This window comes from Rhea americana, unplaced genomic scaffold (genome assembly GCF_003343005.1).
Source record: "Rhea americana isolate MKP2758 unplaced genomic scaffold, rheAme1 scaffold_321, whole genome shotgun sequence".
Lineage (NCBI taxonomy): Eukaryota > Metazoa > Chordata > Aves > Rheiformes > Rheidae > Rhea > Rhea americana.
Genome location: NW_028186448.1, coordinates 266409 through 279906, shown reverse-complemented (window position 1 = coordinate 279906; position 13498 = coordinate 266409). Strand labels below are relative to the sequence as shown.

Genomic DNA, 13498 nt, shown 5'->3' with positions numbered 1-13498 from the left:
AGCGAGCGGGGGGGGGGAGGAGTAAAAAAAAAAAAAAAAAAGAAAGAAACCCAACCCCAGACCATAGATGCAAACGCGGAGCCGGGCAGGGCTCAGCTCCCTCTAGAGGCACCTTCCCCGGCCGGAGCGTGGGAAAGGGGCTGCGGCGCGGGGCTCCCGCTTCGTGCAGCGCCGTGCACCGCGGGGGAGCCCGCCCGAGCGCTGGGGGCCTGGGGCAGAGGGCTGAGCGAAAGCGGCTCCTTGGGGGGATTAGAGGGGGACCGGAGTGAGGCTGGGGGCAGAGGTGGCATTGCCCACCCGCGGGATGCCATGCGACGCAGGAGGCCTCGCTGGGCGCAGGGTCTAGGGCTGCCCTGCCGTGCTGAGCAATGYCATGGCCCATGACAGCACCCTGCATGCCGCGACACCCTGGGAGACTTTGGCTTCTCTGGGGGTTCTCCAGTGATTTTCTGGCCTTTTTGTCCACACAGACCTCGGGGACTGTCTCCTGAGCTGCTACCTTGCACATCCCTGCAGCTTCTTAACTTGACTGGTTTGTGCTCTGCTGAGCTTCCCAGCAGGTAGTCATTAGATACGTCTGATAGTCATTAGACCGTTTCTGACCACTAATAGGAAATTTCTGCATTGCTCTGCCAGGAAAAAAAAGTATTTGTCACAGTGGAGACGGTTCCCACCAAGTGCCTTAGGAAATTCAAAATCTACTGAGATTTGCTTAGGAAAAATCACAGTGGCGGGAGGAAAGGAAGTGATTCACCTTGGAGAGATTGCAGCAAGATAGCATTGCTGGAGGTAGTTGTTCAGTGGAGTAAGCTAGTCCCAGCTGCTTTCTCTTCTCCTTGCAGCTTGGGAGACTGCCAGGAACTTTGCTGTCAGGGCTGAAAAATGCAAGGAGGTTTGAGGGCAGTATAAATGCCTGACTGCTAATTGTCTAATTACCTATCTGTCCAACGGTAGGAGCACTGTTTGTCTTCTGGGACAACATGCCCTGTGAGCAGATGTTCCCTGACCCAGAAAACTGAACAGAAGGATTTTTGAATCCCTTAGTTAGATGAGTTTCAATAGAGAAAATGGGCCCATGGCTGCAGTGGGTCCAGCTGTGGCTCCAGAGGTGCCCTCTCCCGTTGCACCATCTCCTTGCACTTCTTGAGGTTGGGAACTTAAACTTAAATGGTTCATTAAGAGTGTCTGTGTCTGGTTCTTTCCCAGAAATCCAAAATCCTGCCTGCCATCAGCGAGGAAAGCTCATAGGGCAGCCCCAGAGCYGTGAGCCCTGGGCGGATGCACCCAGGCTGCCAAGGGGCAGAGCCGGGGGAAGATCTTGGAGGAAACCAGCCCCGAGGGCTCCGCTGGGAACAGCACAAGCAGATGCTGCCTGACACTGGACACCAGCAGCATGTTGGCAGAGAAACTCCTTGTCCTGAGAGGCCTTGAGGTCCTAGCAAACAGCCTTAAGTCTGCACTGAATCTTGAAGTGATTTTTGTCTGTGAATTTAGCAATGGTAGTTGCTTGTCTCTGCCTGGGTGGCATTGGGGTTTGACTCTTTCTGTCACTGCGTTATCTCTGTGCTTCTGTTGCTTTGTGCTGGTGGTGGCTGTTCTTGTGCAGAGCTGCTGGCATGACAGCAGTGAGGCCAAATTTTAGGGTAAATACTAGCACARACCCAGCAGGACATGCCAACTGCTCCATTATGAAACCTGGGCTTCTTGCAGCTGCATTATGTCCATGTCCCTGAGTTCGCAGCAATGTCCTGATGGTACCCACCATTTTCAGATTTAGTGTTCGTTATTAGCGTTACTTCATTAAGCAGCARTGTTAGTGAGAACTTCTGCAAAAGGGGATCTCATCTAAAAACCTTCCTCTTCTTTGCAGTCCTGCAAACCACTTCCCTTCTATCTCAAGTGCGTTGCATAACACCTCTGTGGCTTGTCTGTAGAAGTAAGCTGGGAACGTACTATTGGGTGAGCATCAGATATATGGTGTTCATAACTGAATCTAATCACATTWAGCAGCAAAAACCATGGAAAATAACCATGCAGAAGGCTTGGATGACTCCACAGTGTCCACAGTAAATAAAACAAAGAGTYTGTGGATCTCCACTTTGGGGTCTGAGCTGTGTAGGTGGGCAGTTGGGACTCAGACTGCARGAGTATTTTTACACTGGTACTGCCATACATTTGCAAATGGATATTGGAGGYGTTAAAGAGAGGGGGAGATACCAGTGATAACAGGAAATTAGTTTGAAAGCTCTGATTCTGTTATGAGAGTGGTCAATGTGGACATGAAGAAATGATGRTGGCATCTAAGTATGTGGATCATTTGATAGGTGAGCTAAATCCTGTATGTGGCTCTGCTGCTGTGGAGACAACCTGATTTGCTATCGCAGTGTTTTTAAGGTGTCAAGGCAATAGGGAAGAAATTCCCAGCTGGCTCTGCTGCGCTAGCTTTTTGATCACTGATGCTAGTGAGAAACGTTCCCGGCTTGCACTGGCAGCCAAATTTTGCTGTTGCAAATAATGAGATGTACACTTGCAGYCAAAGAGAAAGATCCTCTGATTTCAGAACTCACATGTCATTTTAGGATGTGGTTTCGCAAATTGCTCAATGCAGTCTAAATCTGTGCTGCTGCTAGAACGGGTGTAGCAGTCGGCTGCACATTCGCACCCCTCCCTCTGTGCCAACATGAGCAAGGAACTGCCTTGAAAGCACACTTTTTTGTGGAGGCAAGGGGCGAGGTCTATGTTTTATGGGAGTTGTGCCTTGTGCTGGCTGACCAGGTGGCCTCCCAGCGCTGGCAACGGCAGAGGAAAAAAAACGGGAGGATGCAGCTGTGGGGTGGGAGAATCTCTCAGTTTCAACCAGTCATGATGACAAGACAGTTTTAGGTGTGTTTGAGGGGGGGGAAAAAGCCTTCCTCCAGCCAGCCGCTTGTGGGGTAGCTGAGCCAAGGACRAGCGGGCACCAGCACAGCCGGTGTAGCCAGCCAGAAGAAACTCCTACTGTAGAGTCAAAAATGAACTTCTACCAGCGTGCTTCCATGAGCGGCACGTTACGTCAGCAGCTTTATACGGGTCTCACTGCAGCTGTAACAGGCCTTTGCCAAGCACAGGAAAATGCAGAAAAATCATGCCCTTAACTGATATTGCTCTCTTAAGAAAATACCCCTCAAAAATGTGCCRTAATGGCCGGGTGACAGGGGTGGCAGGGAGTCCCTCCAAAACTGGTCATTGAGTTTGCTGCTGTTGCTGTTTCTGCTGTTACTGTCGCGTTTGTATCGCATTGTAACGGCAAACGCCAACGCTGATTTTAAAAGCCGTTTGCTCCACCRCCGCCTGCAGAAGTAGTAATATTTTAGCTTTCTCTCTTTGGCTGTAATTGTGCATCGCTTGTGGGGCTCTCCCACATTTCCTTGAGCCTCCCCCCTTCCTCCCACCCTCTCTYGCCATTACAAAGGTTCAGGGCTAGGCCGAGTCACGGCGTGTGCCTTGCATCCCCCACGGGGCTCCAGGCTGGGCACGTTCGGCCCCCGGCTCTGGGTTCCAAGCGGTTTGGGGCCATTTGATTCGAATCTGGTTCTGAGTCGTTGAGCCGCCGACCGCCCAGGAGCCCCGCTCCGAGTGCCGGTGCAGATGGATGCCCCGAGGGCTGCCCCGGCTCCCAGTCGGCSCTCCCTGCTCCAGCTCCTCGGGAGACTCTTTAGGCTCTGGCGAAGCACACGGGGGGCACAGGAGCCCGGAGCACAGGGGAAGGAGCCTGGTGGCCAAGGCCACAACAGCCTCATGGCGCCTGCTGTGGCTGTGCTGGAGCGGGTCCTGCCAGGCAGTGGAAAGCTCGCAGGCCAGCAGCACCCATGCTGTGAGCCCCAGGAGGATGCCGGGGGGCAGAGCATGGATGAGGTGCTGGGGGAGCTGCGGGAGATCAGCCTGGACGGATCCCTTGGGAGCAGCGCAAGCCGAGGCTGCCTGACGCCGAGCATCAGCGACGTGGAGCTGGATGCAGCCAGGGATGTGGTGGATGCTCCTGCGAGCGGCCCAGCCCTGGCGCAGCAGCACGTGGGCAGCAGGGTGGCCAACAAGAAGGGAAAGATCATGCCAGAAGCTCTCGGTGATGCGGTTCTAGAGACGTAAGTTTGGGCCGTGATGGGGGGCTGGGACCTGGCTCGCTTCTGTGCCCCTTCAGGGGGCCACATCTTGCTAGGGAGGGATGCCTTGGAGGGACGGGGCAAAGCCCCCTTGGCTCTGTCAGTGTTGTCAGATACCGAGCAGCAGTTGTTTTGTGCAGGGCTCCTCATCTGAATTTTATAAACAGTCCCTGGCACTTTTTCCCCTATTTTCTTAAAACATTTAAATGAGCCCAGTGTTTCCAGTAATGCTGCACTTGGCTTCAAGAACCCACACAGTGCTTGGGGATGTCCTGTGTCCACAGCTGACAACCTCYGTTCCCAGCACTGTCCATCTTTACCACCCCTGAAGATCCCCAGGTTGCTCTGTATGGGCTGGGGCCTCCAGTAGAAATCTGAGTTATGGCCCTTTGCAGTCCTTGGCCTCTCCAGGCTGCTGACAAGGGACACAGTCAGATCCAGCTCTGTTAGTGTTGCTAAGAAGGTCAGAAATTGCAGTGCTGGTCCTGCTGGCCTYCATTCAGTCAGGGCTAACTGTGCTTTGGGTCCAGGGCTAGGCTCCTCCAAGGTCCAGGTGCTGCTGACGAAGTTGCCTGCATTGCGAGCTCCCCGCTGACGTTTCCCGTAGACTTCAATGCTGAAAAGAAAAGAGAGCAACTCCTGAAAGGTGTGAGATGGCTTAGGGGGAAAGGAGATCCCTCCTCATTCCTGTGGGCTTCAGAGCTGCCAGGGTGGCCAGTTACTGGGGGAGGTCCTGAGGAATGACTGGTGGCCCTTCTGCCAGCCTCTGTGTTTGTTTTTGAGCAGTAGCCTTGGGGCTTGTGCTGCACACTATTTGCTGGGTAAATGTTGGCGTCAAAGCCATGTGTTGGAGAAGAGCAACMAGAGTGATTGCCCAGGGAGTCAGGTCATTGGGGACAGGACCCCAGCGCCAAGGCAGAGAGCAACGAAAATTGCCCTGGGATATGGGAGCGATGAGACAGTTTAGGCTGTTGCCCTCCTGAATTTGGTGCCAGGCCTACCCAGCAGTAAGTCTGTCTGCTGGAGGTATGGTAGCAGAGGATGTGGACCTGGCTCAGTGTCCTCTTTGAGACACTCCAACTGGGGCACATTTTGCTACTTTCTCTGTCAAGGATGGTGTGAAGGGACAGAGGTGACAGCTCTAGGGAGTCATGGTTTTCTCTGGGTTTGTTTTAAACAACAGATCAGGGTGCAGAATCCTCTACAGCAGAGCTGTCTCTATGGAACAGGCTCATCAGCATGAATAGACATCGACGGACTTCAGATAAGGTTGGTGAAAGGACATGGAGCATGGGGCTAAGGTTGTGATAAGCTGCTCGGAAGCATCTACATGCCGGCAGATCTAAGTGCCTCAGGCCTTAGAAAAGGCACAGGGACAGATCAGCATGGGGGATGCTAACACCGATCCCAGCCACGCCACTGCCAAGGCACTACCACGTCAGAGACTGAGGGTTTTCGGGGGTATCTTCACAGTTCTTCCATATTACTGTGGTCCCTTCCAGCTGAGCAGGAAGTGGCCTCAGGACACAGTGGGGTACGGATGGCCAGCACGTGGCATTGGGTGCTGGCTGAGCTGGGGTGCCTGAGGGTAATAAAGAAGTAGTGGCAAGAGCCAGGCCTTTGGGATTCCCCTCCTGGTCTTGTTGAAGACCCCGCGGTGACTATGGTTGTTTAAGATGGGTAACTGGTCACCCAGCAGCACTGGAGCAATCTGTGTTTGCAGAGTTACCTTGCTGTCTCTAGCAATCCCATTGCTTCTGGATGGTCCAAAGCAGAAAAGAAAGATGACCCTGCTGACTTGGTCTTCATCTAAGACCTTAGGGTCAGAACAGGGTGTTGCAGAGTTTCCACATATCTTCAAGGCAGCTGGAGCAAGCCAAGAGGAGGCCATGGACAGAGCGGGAGGAATCTCTCCAATCTATACAACAWAAATGGGGAGGTTTTCAGCAGAGCAGAGACTACAGCTGCTTGGTCAGGGCTCTATGAGCAACATTGAAATGCTGCAGGATCTGGTAGAGCTGCAGGAAGTAGCTGGGGTGGTGGAGAGGTTAGTGGTTTAATAAAGTGGCTCTGTCGGAGCCTAGGTGTGGGTGCGGGAATGGTGCACCATGTAGATACAAGACAAATYAGGCCCCCTCTCTGCTAGATGGTGCAGTGCATTAAATCAGCTCTTTGAGAAATGATCAATATTTTGTTCCAGGCAGCAATGAGGGACTCCAGGGTAGCATTTTAACAGTAGCCCTGGGGAGCTCCCTGAAGTTGTTTGAAAAGTTTCTTAATAGCTTTCTTTTTCCAACCAGCATAACCATGTTACAGGTCCTAATACTGCCTGGAAAAACGTGGGAGACAAGAGCTAGTTTAATGATTAGGGAATAGGAGCCTGGAGACCAGATTTCTGTTGGATTTTGTCACTCGCTGCCTGCCTGACCTGGGCCAGCCTTTCCCCTGCCTGCCTCTCCCATCTGTGCCAGAGGACAGGCATCTGCCCAGCTGCACGAAGTACTCCGAGATCTGTAGATAGCAATTTGCTGGGGAGGGAGAAATAGCATTTTTTTCAAGATCAGCTGCTTGAAATARTGTTATATCAGAGTCAGTGTTGTTCAGAGAGACATTTTGTTGAATCCGAATGCATCTGTGTTTTCACTGCAGCCTCAGGTCCTAGCAAGCCTGATGCAACTGGAAAGGGAAGAGGAGTCTCCTTTGAATGCGGCTGTTAACGGATCTGCAGCACTGGTTCTCCCCCTGCTGCCTGCAAAACCCTCTGATGTGGTCCCGGTGTACAGGTGAGCTCCTCCGCTCTCTGCGGCTCAGGATGGGAGCAGAGATGCGCTCGCAGCCCCTTCGGTGCAGAGCGTGGGAGCTGAGSGGACCAGCCGGAGGGAGAAGTTTTCTCGGAGCGCCAGATGGCACTCTCTGACTTCAAACCATCCCGAGCCGAGCCAGGCTAACCCCGCCGGGTGGTGGGGACACCCGTGTGAGCCGCGACACACTGGATCGCTGCCCCGGGCCCGGATCCGGGCTGTGGGGAGCAGGGGGCAGCGGRCACAGGGGGACAGAGCACCCCGAACCAGTGCACCAAATCTGCATGGGCCAAACAAGTTTTCTCTCAGCCTACGTATTTGGTCTAAATATCCCCCAGCRGACAAAACAGCATAGGGTGCGTACAGAGGGGTGAGCAGAGTCTCCTCCTGCACCAACCTAGCCGAGATCTTCCCGCTCCAAAGCCGCTGCAGTGCGACCGCACAGTGGACCGCACAGTGCGGCCACGGGCCTGGGGCCGGTGGTGCCAGCAGAGCGCAGCAGCGYGTGCTTGCCGCCCACATCTCCATCCGGCTCGCCGCAGCATTGCTTAACTGCCCAGAGGAYGTGACTAAGGGAAAGCTGCTCTCCACTCCCCTTGCTGCTCCGAAGCAGAGCAGCCCCGCTGGTCCCACGGCAGGCAGGAGCGAGCTGGATGCTGGTCTCTGCAGCACCCAGCCCAGCAGAGAGCTGGGCGTGACGGCTCTCCAGGGCTTCTCCAGTGTGGAAAATGCACGAAGGAACAGCAAAAGCACTGCTGTTCATCAGGTTTTACCCTCTGAATCCCCTGCTGGTCCCTTGCGGGGGTTCCTGGGTGCTGCGAGGTGCCTTTTCCAGCCGGGCAGAGTGAGGCTGTGGGAGGATGCAGGCAGTGGTGGTGCYGGTGGCTCTGGGGCCAAGCTTGGAGCCCGGATGCCCAGATCTCTGCGGAGCCCTGTGCCGCACTGAGGCCGCAGAGCAGGGGAGTCTCCGCGCTCAGTTTATTGCAGCTGTGCTATCTCTGGGCTCTGGATGAAGAGAGAATATGAGGCTTCAGGCAAAGTGCTTCTCACATTCACCAGATTTATCAAATCGATTAAAAAAGCCAACAGATCCAGGCCTCATTCCTATAATAGCCATTGGAGCATGTTAGACATTAATCAAACAGTCTGGTTGCCGAGTCTGAAGAACTCAGCCTAAGCCAGCTTGTGTTTTTCAGCCAGCGGAAGAGCTGTCAAGCTGTAATCTGTCTAGAACAAAATAACTTATAAATACGCTTTCTGATAGTTTGTTGTGTAAATATAGGAGGAGAGGGGAGATTCTGCAACTGCAAATATCTATCAGAGGGCTGATAAATTTGTGTGTGTGGTCCAAGTGTCATTTTATGGACTCCGAGCAAGTGGTGAGGGAAGAGACTCACAGACCCACCTTCTTTTCATACAGTTGTCTCCAACTTTGCCCATTGGGTTTGAAGTGGATTGACTTTGCCTGCTGATACTTCAAATATTTCAAATAATGGAGTTCCTATCCCTTCCTTCTTGGAGGCAAGCCATGGTCTCCTTGATTTTTTCCCTAATTAAGTAAGAAAAGCTAACCCATCATATCCTGGGGCATCTGAGTGAGCCCTGAGGGAGAGGGCTCCTGTGAGTACCCCAAGAAAATTCTCAGATCTTTGGCCACAGAGAGTGGTCACATGTGCTAGCAAACCACCTGCTTATCAATTCCTGCAGGTCTGTGATGATGCTGTCAAGCTGTTAATATCTGCAGCGGTTTCCTGGCTCTGAGGACACATTCAGAGCATTATTCTAATTTGCTTTAATACATAGAGGTGACTGTCTCTTTGACATAGTTCTTTCTCCACCCAAGGTTTCCTGAAAACAAAGCAGAAGAAACCGTTGGCCACTTCGGAAGAAGCTGGGTAAAGCTGGGAGCAAATGTTACAGGAGCCTCTGGAAAAGGCTGAGGTCAGTCTGGAAGAGAAAAACACCACTGATACCCTAACATGGGATGTCTCTCCTAGAGCCAAGCGCTACCAAGGCATGTTATGGCTGCTGGGTTGCTGGTTGTCCCCTGGAGCTCCTACACCAGCTCACACCTGGAGTGTGCTCTGGGCTAAGCAGGRGCAGACACTGGGGCTATATTTTCCGCATCCTCCACCAAATCATTGTGGGACCACGGTCAAGACACTTTGGCTTGTGTGTTTAAAATTGTCTAGTGTCAGACCTGTAAGTCCAGTGTGGTAGAGCAGGCGAGTTCTGCAGAAATTCGGTGCCTTTCAGACAGGTTAGGTATTAAGGAGCTGGGTTTGAAGTCTCTGCCTTTGAGAACTTTGGCTCTACATTCTCTGCCTCAGTTTCTCCTTTTGCAYGGTAGTTTGGGCACTAACTGTTCACTGCCAGAGCACAGCACAGATCAGTGCTTCCAGGCTAGCAAGGGCTCCGGGCAGTACCGAACAACAGGCTAAGGAAACCCTCAGTCATCACGAGGCGGAAACACGGGCAGTTTTCAAGCCTCACGCTGCAGAAGCCGATCCGCGCGCTACTTATCACTCCCATCGGCTGAGCTCCATGCGAGTGTGAGACAAGGGCAGCTGAACACCAGCACGTGCCTCCCGAGGCCAGGGACAGCCTGGGAGAGAGGAAAAAGCCGCTTCCTCCCCTCAGTGCACAGGAAGAGCGTGTCTGGGAGGCGGGGGCGCAGCGCTCTGCGGGGCTGGGGGCTGCGTGCCCTCGCTGCCCGGCGGGTACGTGTGCACGGGGGTCACGTTGCAACCTCCTGTCTTCTCCCTTGTGCAAAGACAAGATGTATTGTGTTTTCTTCARTAGCTGCAATAGGGGGGATGGGAAACTCCCAAATATCAATGGCAAACTGCGTGTGGAGGCGGTTTCTTTGTCTCGCATCGTGCAGGCCAGGAGTTTTAGTGAATTGTTTGTTTGGTCGGGCTTTTTTTTCCTCCTCGCTCAGCTCTTTCCACCACCACCTCGCTCCGCAGTGCGTGGGCAGGCACAGATTTCCATCTTTTCGGAAGGCACATGGAGTTTGATGGGGATGCCTGGGGCTCTCCGTCCTTCCCGGTCCGAGCCCAGCTGCTACGAGCCGTGGGGCGCGGGTCTGATCCCGGGAGCCGGCACAGTAGCTCCTTTCAGCCTCCGAGGGGGCATCTGCGAACAGACGCTGATTCATAAGCGCAGTCTTCACGGGCAGATGAAGGCAGGGACATGCCTGGCGCAGCTCCCGGAGGCCTGGAAGTTGGCAGGGAGGTGCTGGTGTCCAGCTTCTGTGAGGCAGTAAACGGGGCTGGAGAGCTCCAGGGAGGAGCAGAGCAAGCAGGAGGAGGTGTCGGAGCAACCTTGCTTCATGCTAATGGTTGTAACATGCCAGCCTGAGTCCAGRTCTCCTGCCCTCCAGCATCAAGAGTTGCTGGAGGAGCCTGAATCCCATACATCCACAGCAGCTGCTGGTGGAGGAAAAGAGGAGCCTGTTTCGGGGCACGGGGACACCGTTAGGAGCCCGGTCAGGCTGTGGAGAGCGGGGGGATCCCAACAGCAAGTCTTGCTGGAGGCAGTGCCTCCACGTCGGCAGCTTCGCTCACTAAGGTGCATCCTTCCCTCCCTCCCCAGGTCCTGCTCCTCGGAGGGATGGAGGTCAGCCCCCAGCAGACCGCCCCGCATCGGCGGCCCTCCTGCACCCTCCCGAGGAGGGAGCACCGCTTCTCCATCGCTCCCCACTGTGGTACCTAGTAGCCCCTCAGCTCCAGCTTTTTCTTCTGTTTTTCCCTGTGTTACTACTTGATGAACAGACCATGATTCCCTCTTGTTTCTCCCCTTCCTGTTCCACGGAGAAGTACCTGTAAGTCCCCCTGGCCTGACTGGCATGGCCACAGTTTGGTGGCATTTAATGTGGATAGATGGTTCTCCCTGATTCTTCACTTTCTCACATTAAACAGTTCTGTGTTAAATTACTTTACCTCCTTCTTTTCTCTGCCTCTCCTTCTTTTCACGCTCTCCATGTTATTTATTTTTCTCTCAGGTTTTTAAGCTTTTTTTAGTTATTATTTTGGGGACGAGAAGAGACAGGTTTCTGCCTCTGTTCTGTTGCAAAAGGCGACGGGAGGGTGACGGGTCCGGTGCGGTGGTCTCGCCCCCTGCTTCCGCCGCAAAGCTTTCGGCAGCGCCGGGTGCTTGAACCGGTGACCTCAGGCACGCGGTTCTCGCTCGCTCCCGGCCGGCCGGGCGAGCGGGGCCGGCGGAGCCGCTGGCAGCCCGGCTCCTGCTAATCTGGGAATTGTATGCCAGGAAGCACACACCCAGCYGACCTGCCCGAGACAAAGCCGGCGGCGAACGCGCCGGGCTCCGAGGCGTTCCTCGGCACGGCTCGGGGCTCTTTCTGAGCGGGCCCCGGCGCGTGGGGCCGCGCTGGTTCCCTTCCCGGGCTTCCCCGGAGGGCCGGGCACCGGGGAGCCGTGCATCGGCTTTGGCTGCGGCGCCGGAGCTCAGCGCTCTGCGGCTCGAGCAGCTCTCGGCCTCTGGGCTGCTTTCTACAGACAGTCCCGGGGCTCATCGCAAAACGGGGCCGTAGCGTCTGAGCTTTCACCACTAAATTGAAACAGTGGCTGCAAAAGAGATGAACCCCCTCCTCATTTACCTCTAGGATGTTTACTCTGAACCCTAACAAGGGCAAAATAACTGGAGCCTTCGTTACCTTCTTTGCCAAACTTTCATGGCAGAAACTTATGGCATGGTTTAGCAGAACTATCATGGCAGCATATAGCAATAGCCCCTTTCCACGTTGCCTTCCTGGGTACCAAAAGCCTGTATCCATGGGATGTCCCTAGAGCCCTTGAGCTCCAAATAGACTGGATTTCTGTGTAAATCGCTCCGAGATCTCCCAAAGACAAGTGCTATATAAAACGCAGATATTATTAGCAAGCTCCCTCTGCCAGGTCATATGTCAAACACCAGCACAAGGCTAGAAAGTGTTAGGAGGAAGGGTTGGCCTTGGCTGAGTCATTTTATAGCTGCTCATTTCAGGGTTGAGCACTCCTCTTTGGGAAGCAACTGCAGTCGTCTGGTAAACTAGGTCTGGCAAAGGTGACAAAGTCGCTTCGGCAGTGTCCGAGCAGCCCTGGCAAGCGCTGCTGTGCTCCTCGAGCCCGCGGCGCGGGGCAGCTACCCCCGCTGCGCAGGTGGGAAGCAGAGGTGCAGGGAGGCAGCGGTGCCTGAGCCGTCCTTGCTCGGTCCGGGGAGGCAATAACAAACCCAGTAAATTATTTTGCTCTACCCTTTGAGGGCAGAGCTGGGCGCATCTCCTTGAGAAGGAGCTGCAGGTTCACGTGATGCTCCCACATCCTGTTCGATGTATTTTAAGAATGCTGCTTGTAAATACTGGTGCGGTGCGAGAGCAACCAYGATGCTCACAAACAGCGCGAGATGCAGAAGCCGCTGCACACCTCATTATTTTCCTATGTGCTGAGAGGAGAAGATCCAACTCAGGAGCGTTATAACCCCTGCAGCTCTTCCAGTTGCAAAGACGGATGGGCCAGTGAGACCGCTCTGGCACGGAGAGGCTCAATCCAATTTCCTGTGCCATCCYGCGCTTCCAGGGCAACCTTACCCTGAGACACGTAGTGTCACTCAGCTTATTATGTATCTTACTGTGCCACCAAGAAGCCCCAGTGCTGGATGAAGACTCCTTTGTGCAAGCTGCTGCAGGAGCTCAAAGTAAAATAGATGGCTTGTGCCTGAAATAACTTTCAATCTGAGATTTCCAGGTCTCACAAAGCTGCTGTAAAGTTGCATTACAAATGCAAGGCACTCGGATATTACAATGATATGAGCCAACATAATAGAACATTTTAAATGAAATATTCATCTGGATCTTCAGTCTGTAGAATGGATAGAGCTCTGCTGGCTTCTGTGGACTCACACTAATCTATTTTTTATTGCGACCCATTTGTGTTATGATGGTGGCTAGGAGATTCTAGGAGATCGCCTCCAGCCTAAGATCCCATTATTTCAGGTGCTCTAAAAAAAAAAAAATCACACAAAAACTAGACAATCTGTGCCCCAAATTCAAAACCACTAAGGATGTAGCCTGGTATTTTTCAAAAATAAGCCTGTTTTCTAACATACAGCATTTCCTCCTTGCAGGGCATCTTTATAGAAAGCAACTCTTTCTTAGCAATTCAGACAGACCTCAAAAGTCATATCTCTTGGCTGGTGGTATCACACTGGCTGTGAAAGAGACTGTAATTTAATCAACAAAGAGCGCTCAGAGCCCCGGACCAGACGGCAGAAACGTTTGTGAAACAAAGGCTCTRTTTTCGAGAAAATACTTCATCTTGTGCATCGAATGAGAGAAATAATTCAAACTCCGGAGGCAAGCGGCTGGGACAGCCCGTGGGTAGGAAATTCTTGTGCCATGTGCTGACCRGTTCTCCTGGCTTGTCCGTAATAGGAGCAACTGCTACTTTTGCAAGCAGATATTGTTCCTGGTTTACATTCAGAAATGCTTTGCACCCCTTTGTGGACGTAGCCTGTTGTCGCACCTATTTGCCGTTTGCACTCACGCGCGGGACGCCT

The 13498-nt window shown here is 53.3% G+C and overlaps 1 protein-coding gene across 1 annotated transcript; it reads left to right on the top strand.

Annotated features, from left to right (window-relative positions):
• Positions 1-3319: 3319 nt before the first annotated feature.
• On the top strand, positions 3320-10771 carry LOC146592652 (uncharacterized). Its single transcript, XM_085310653.1, has 6 exons — positions 3320-4121; positions 4670-4785; positions 5323-5408; positions 6789-6922; positions 8784-8881; positions 10538-10771. Exons 1-5 carry the CDS (start codon positions 3628-3630, stop codon positions 8878-8880), a joined length of 927 nt encoding a protein of 308 aa, XP_085166779.1. The 5' UTR covers positions 3320-3627; the 3' UTR covers position 8881; positions 10538-10771.
• Positions 10772-13498: the final 2727 nt, after the last annotated feature.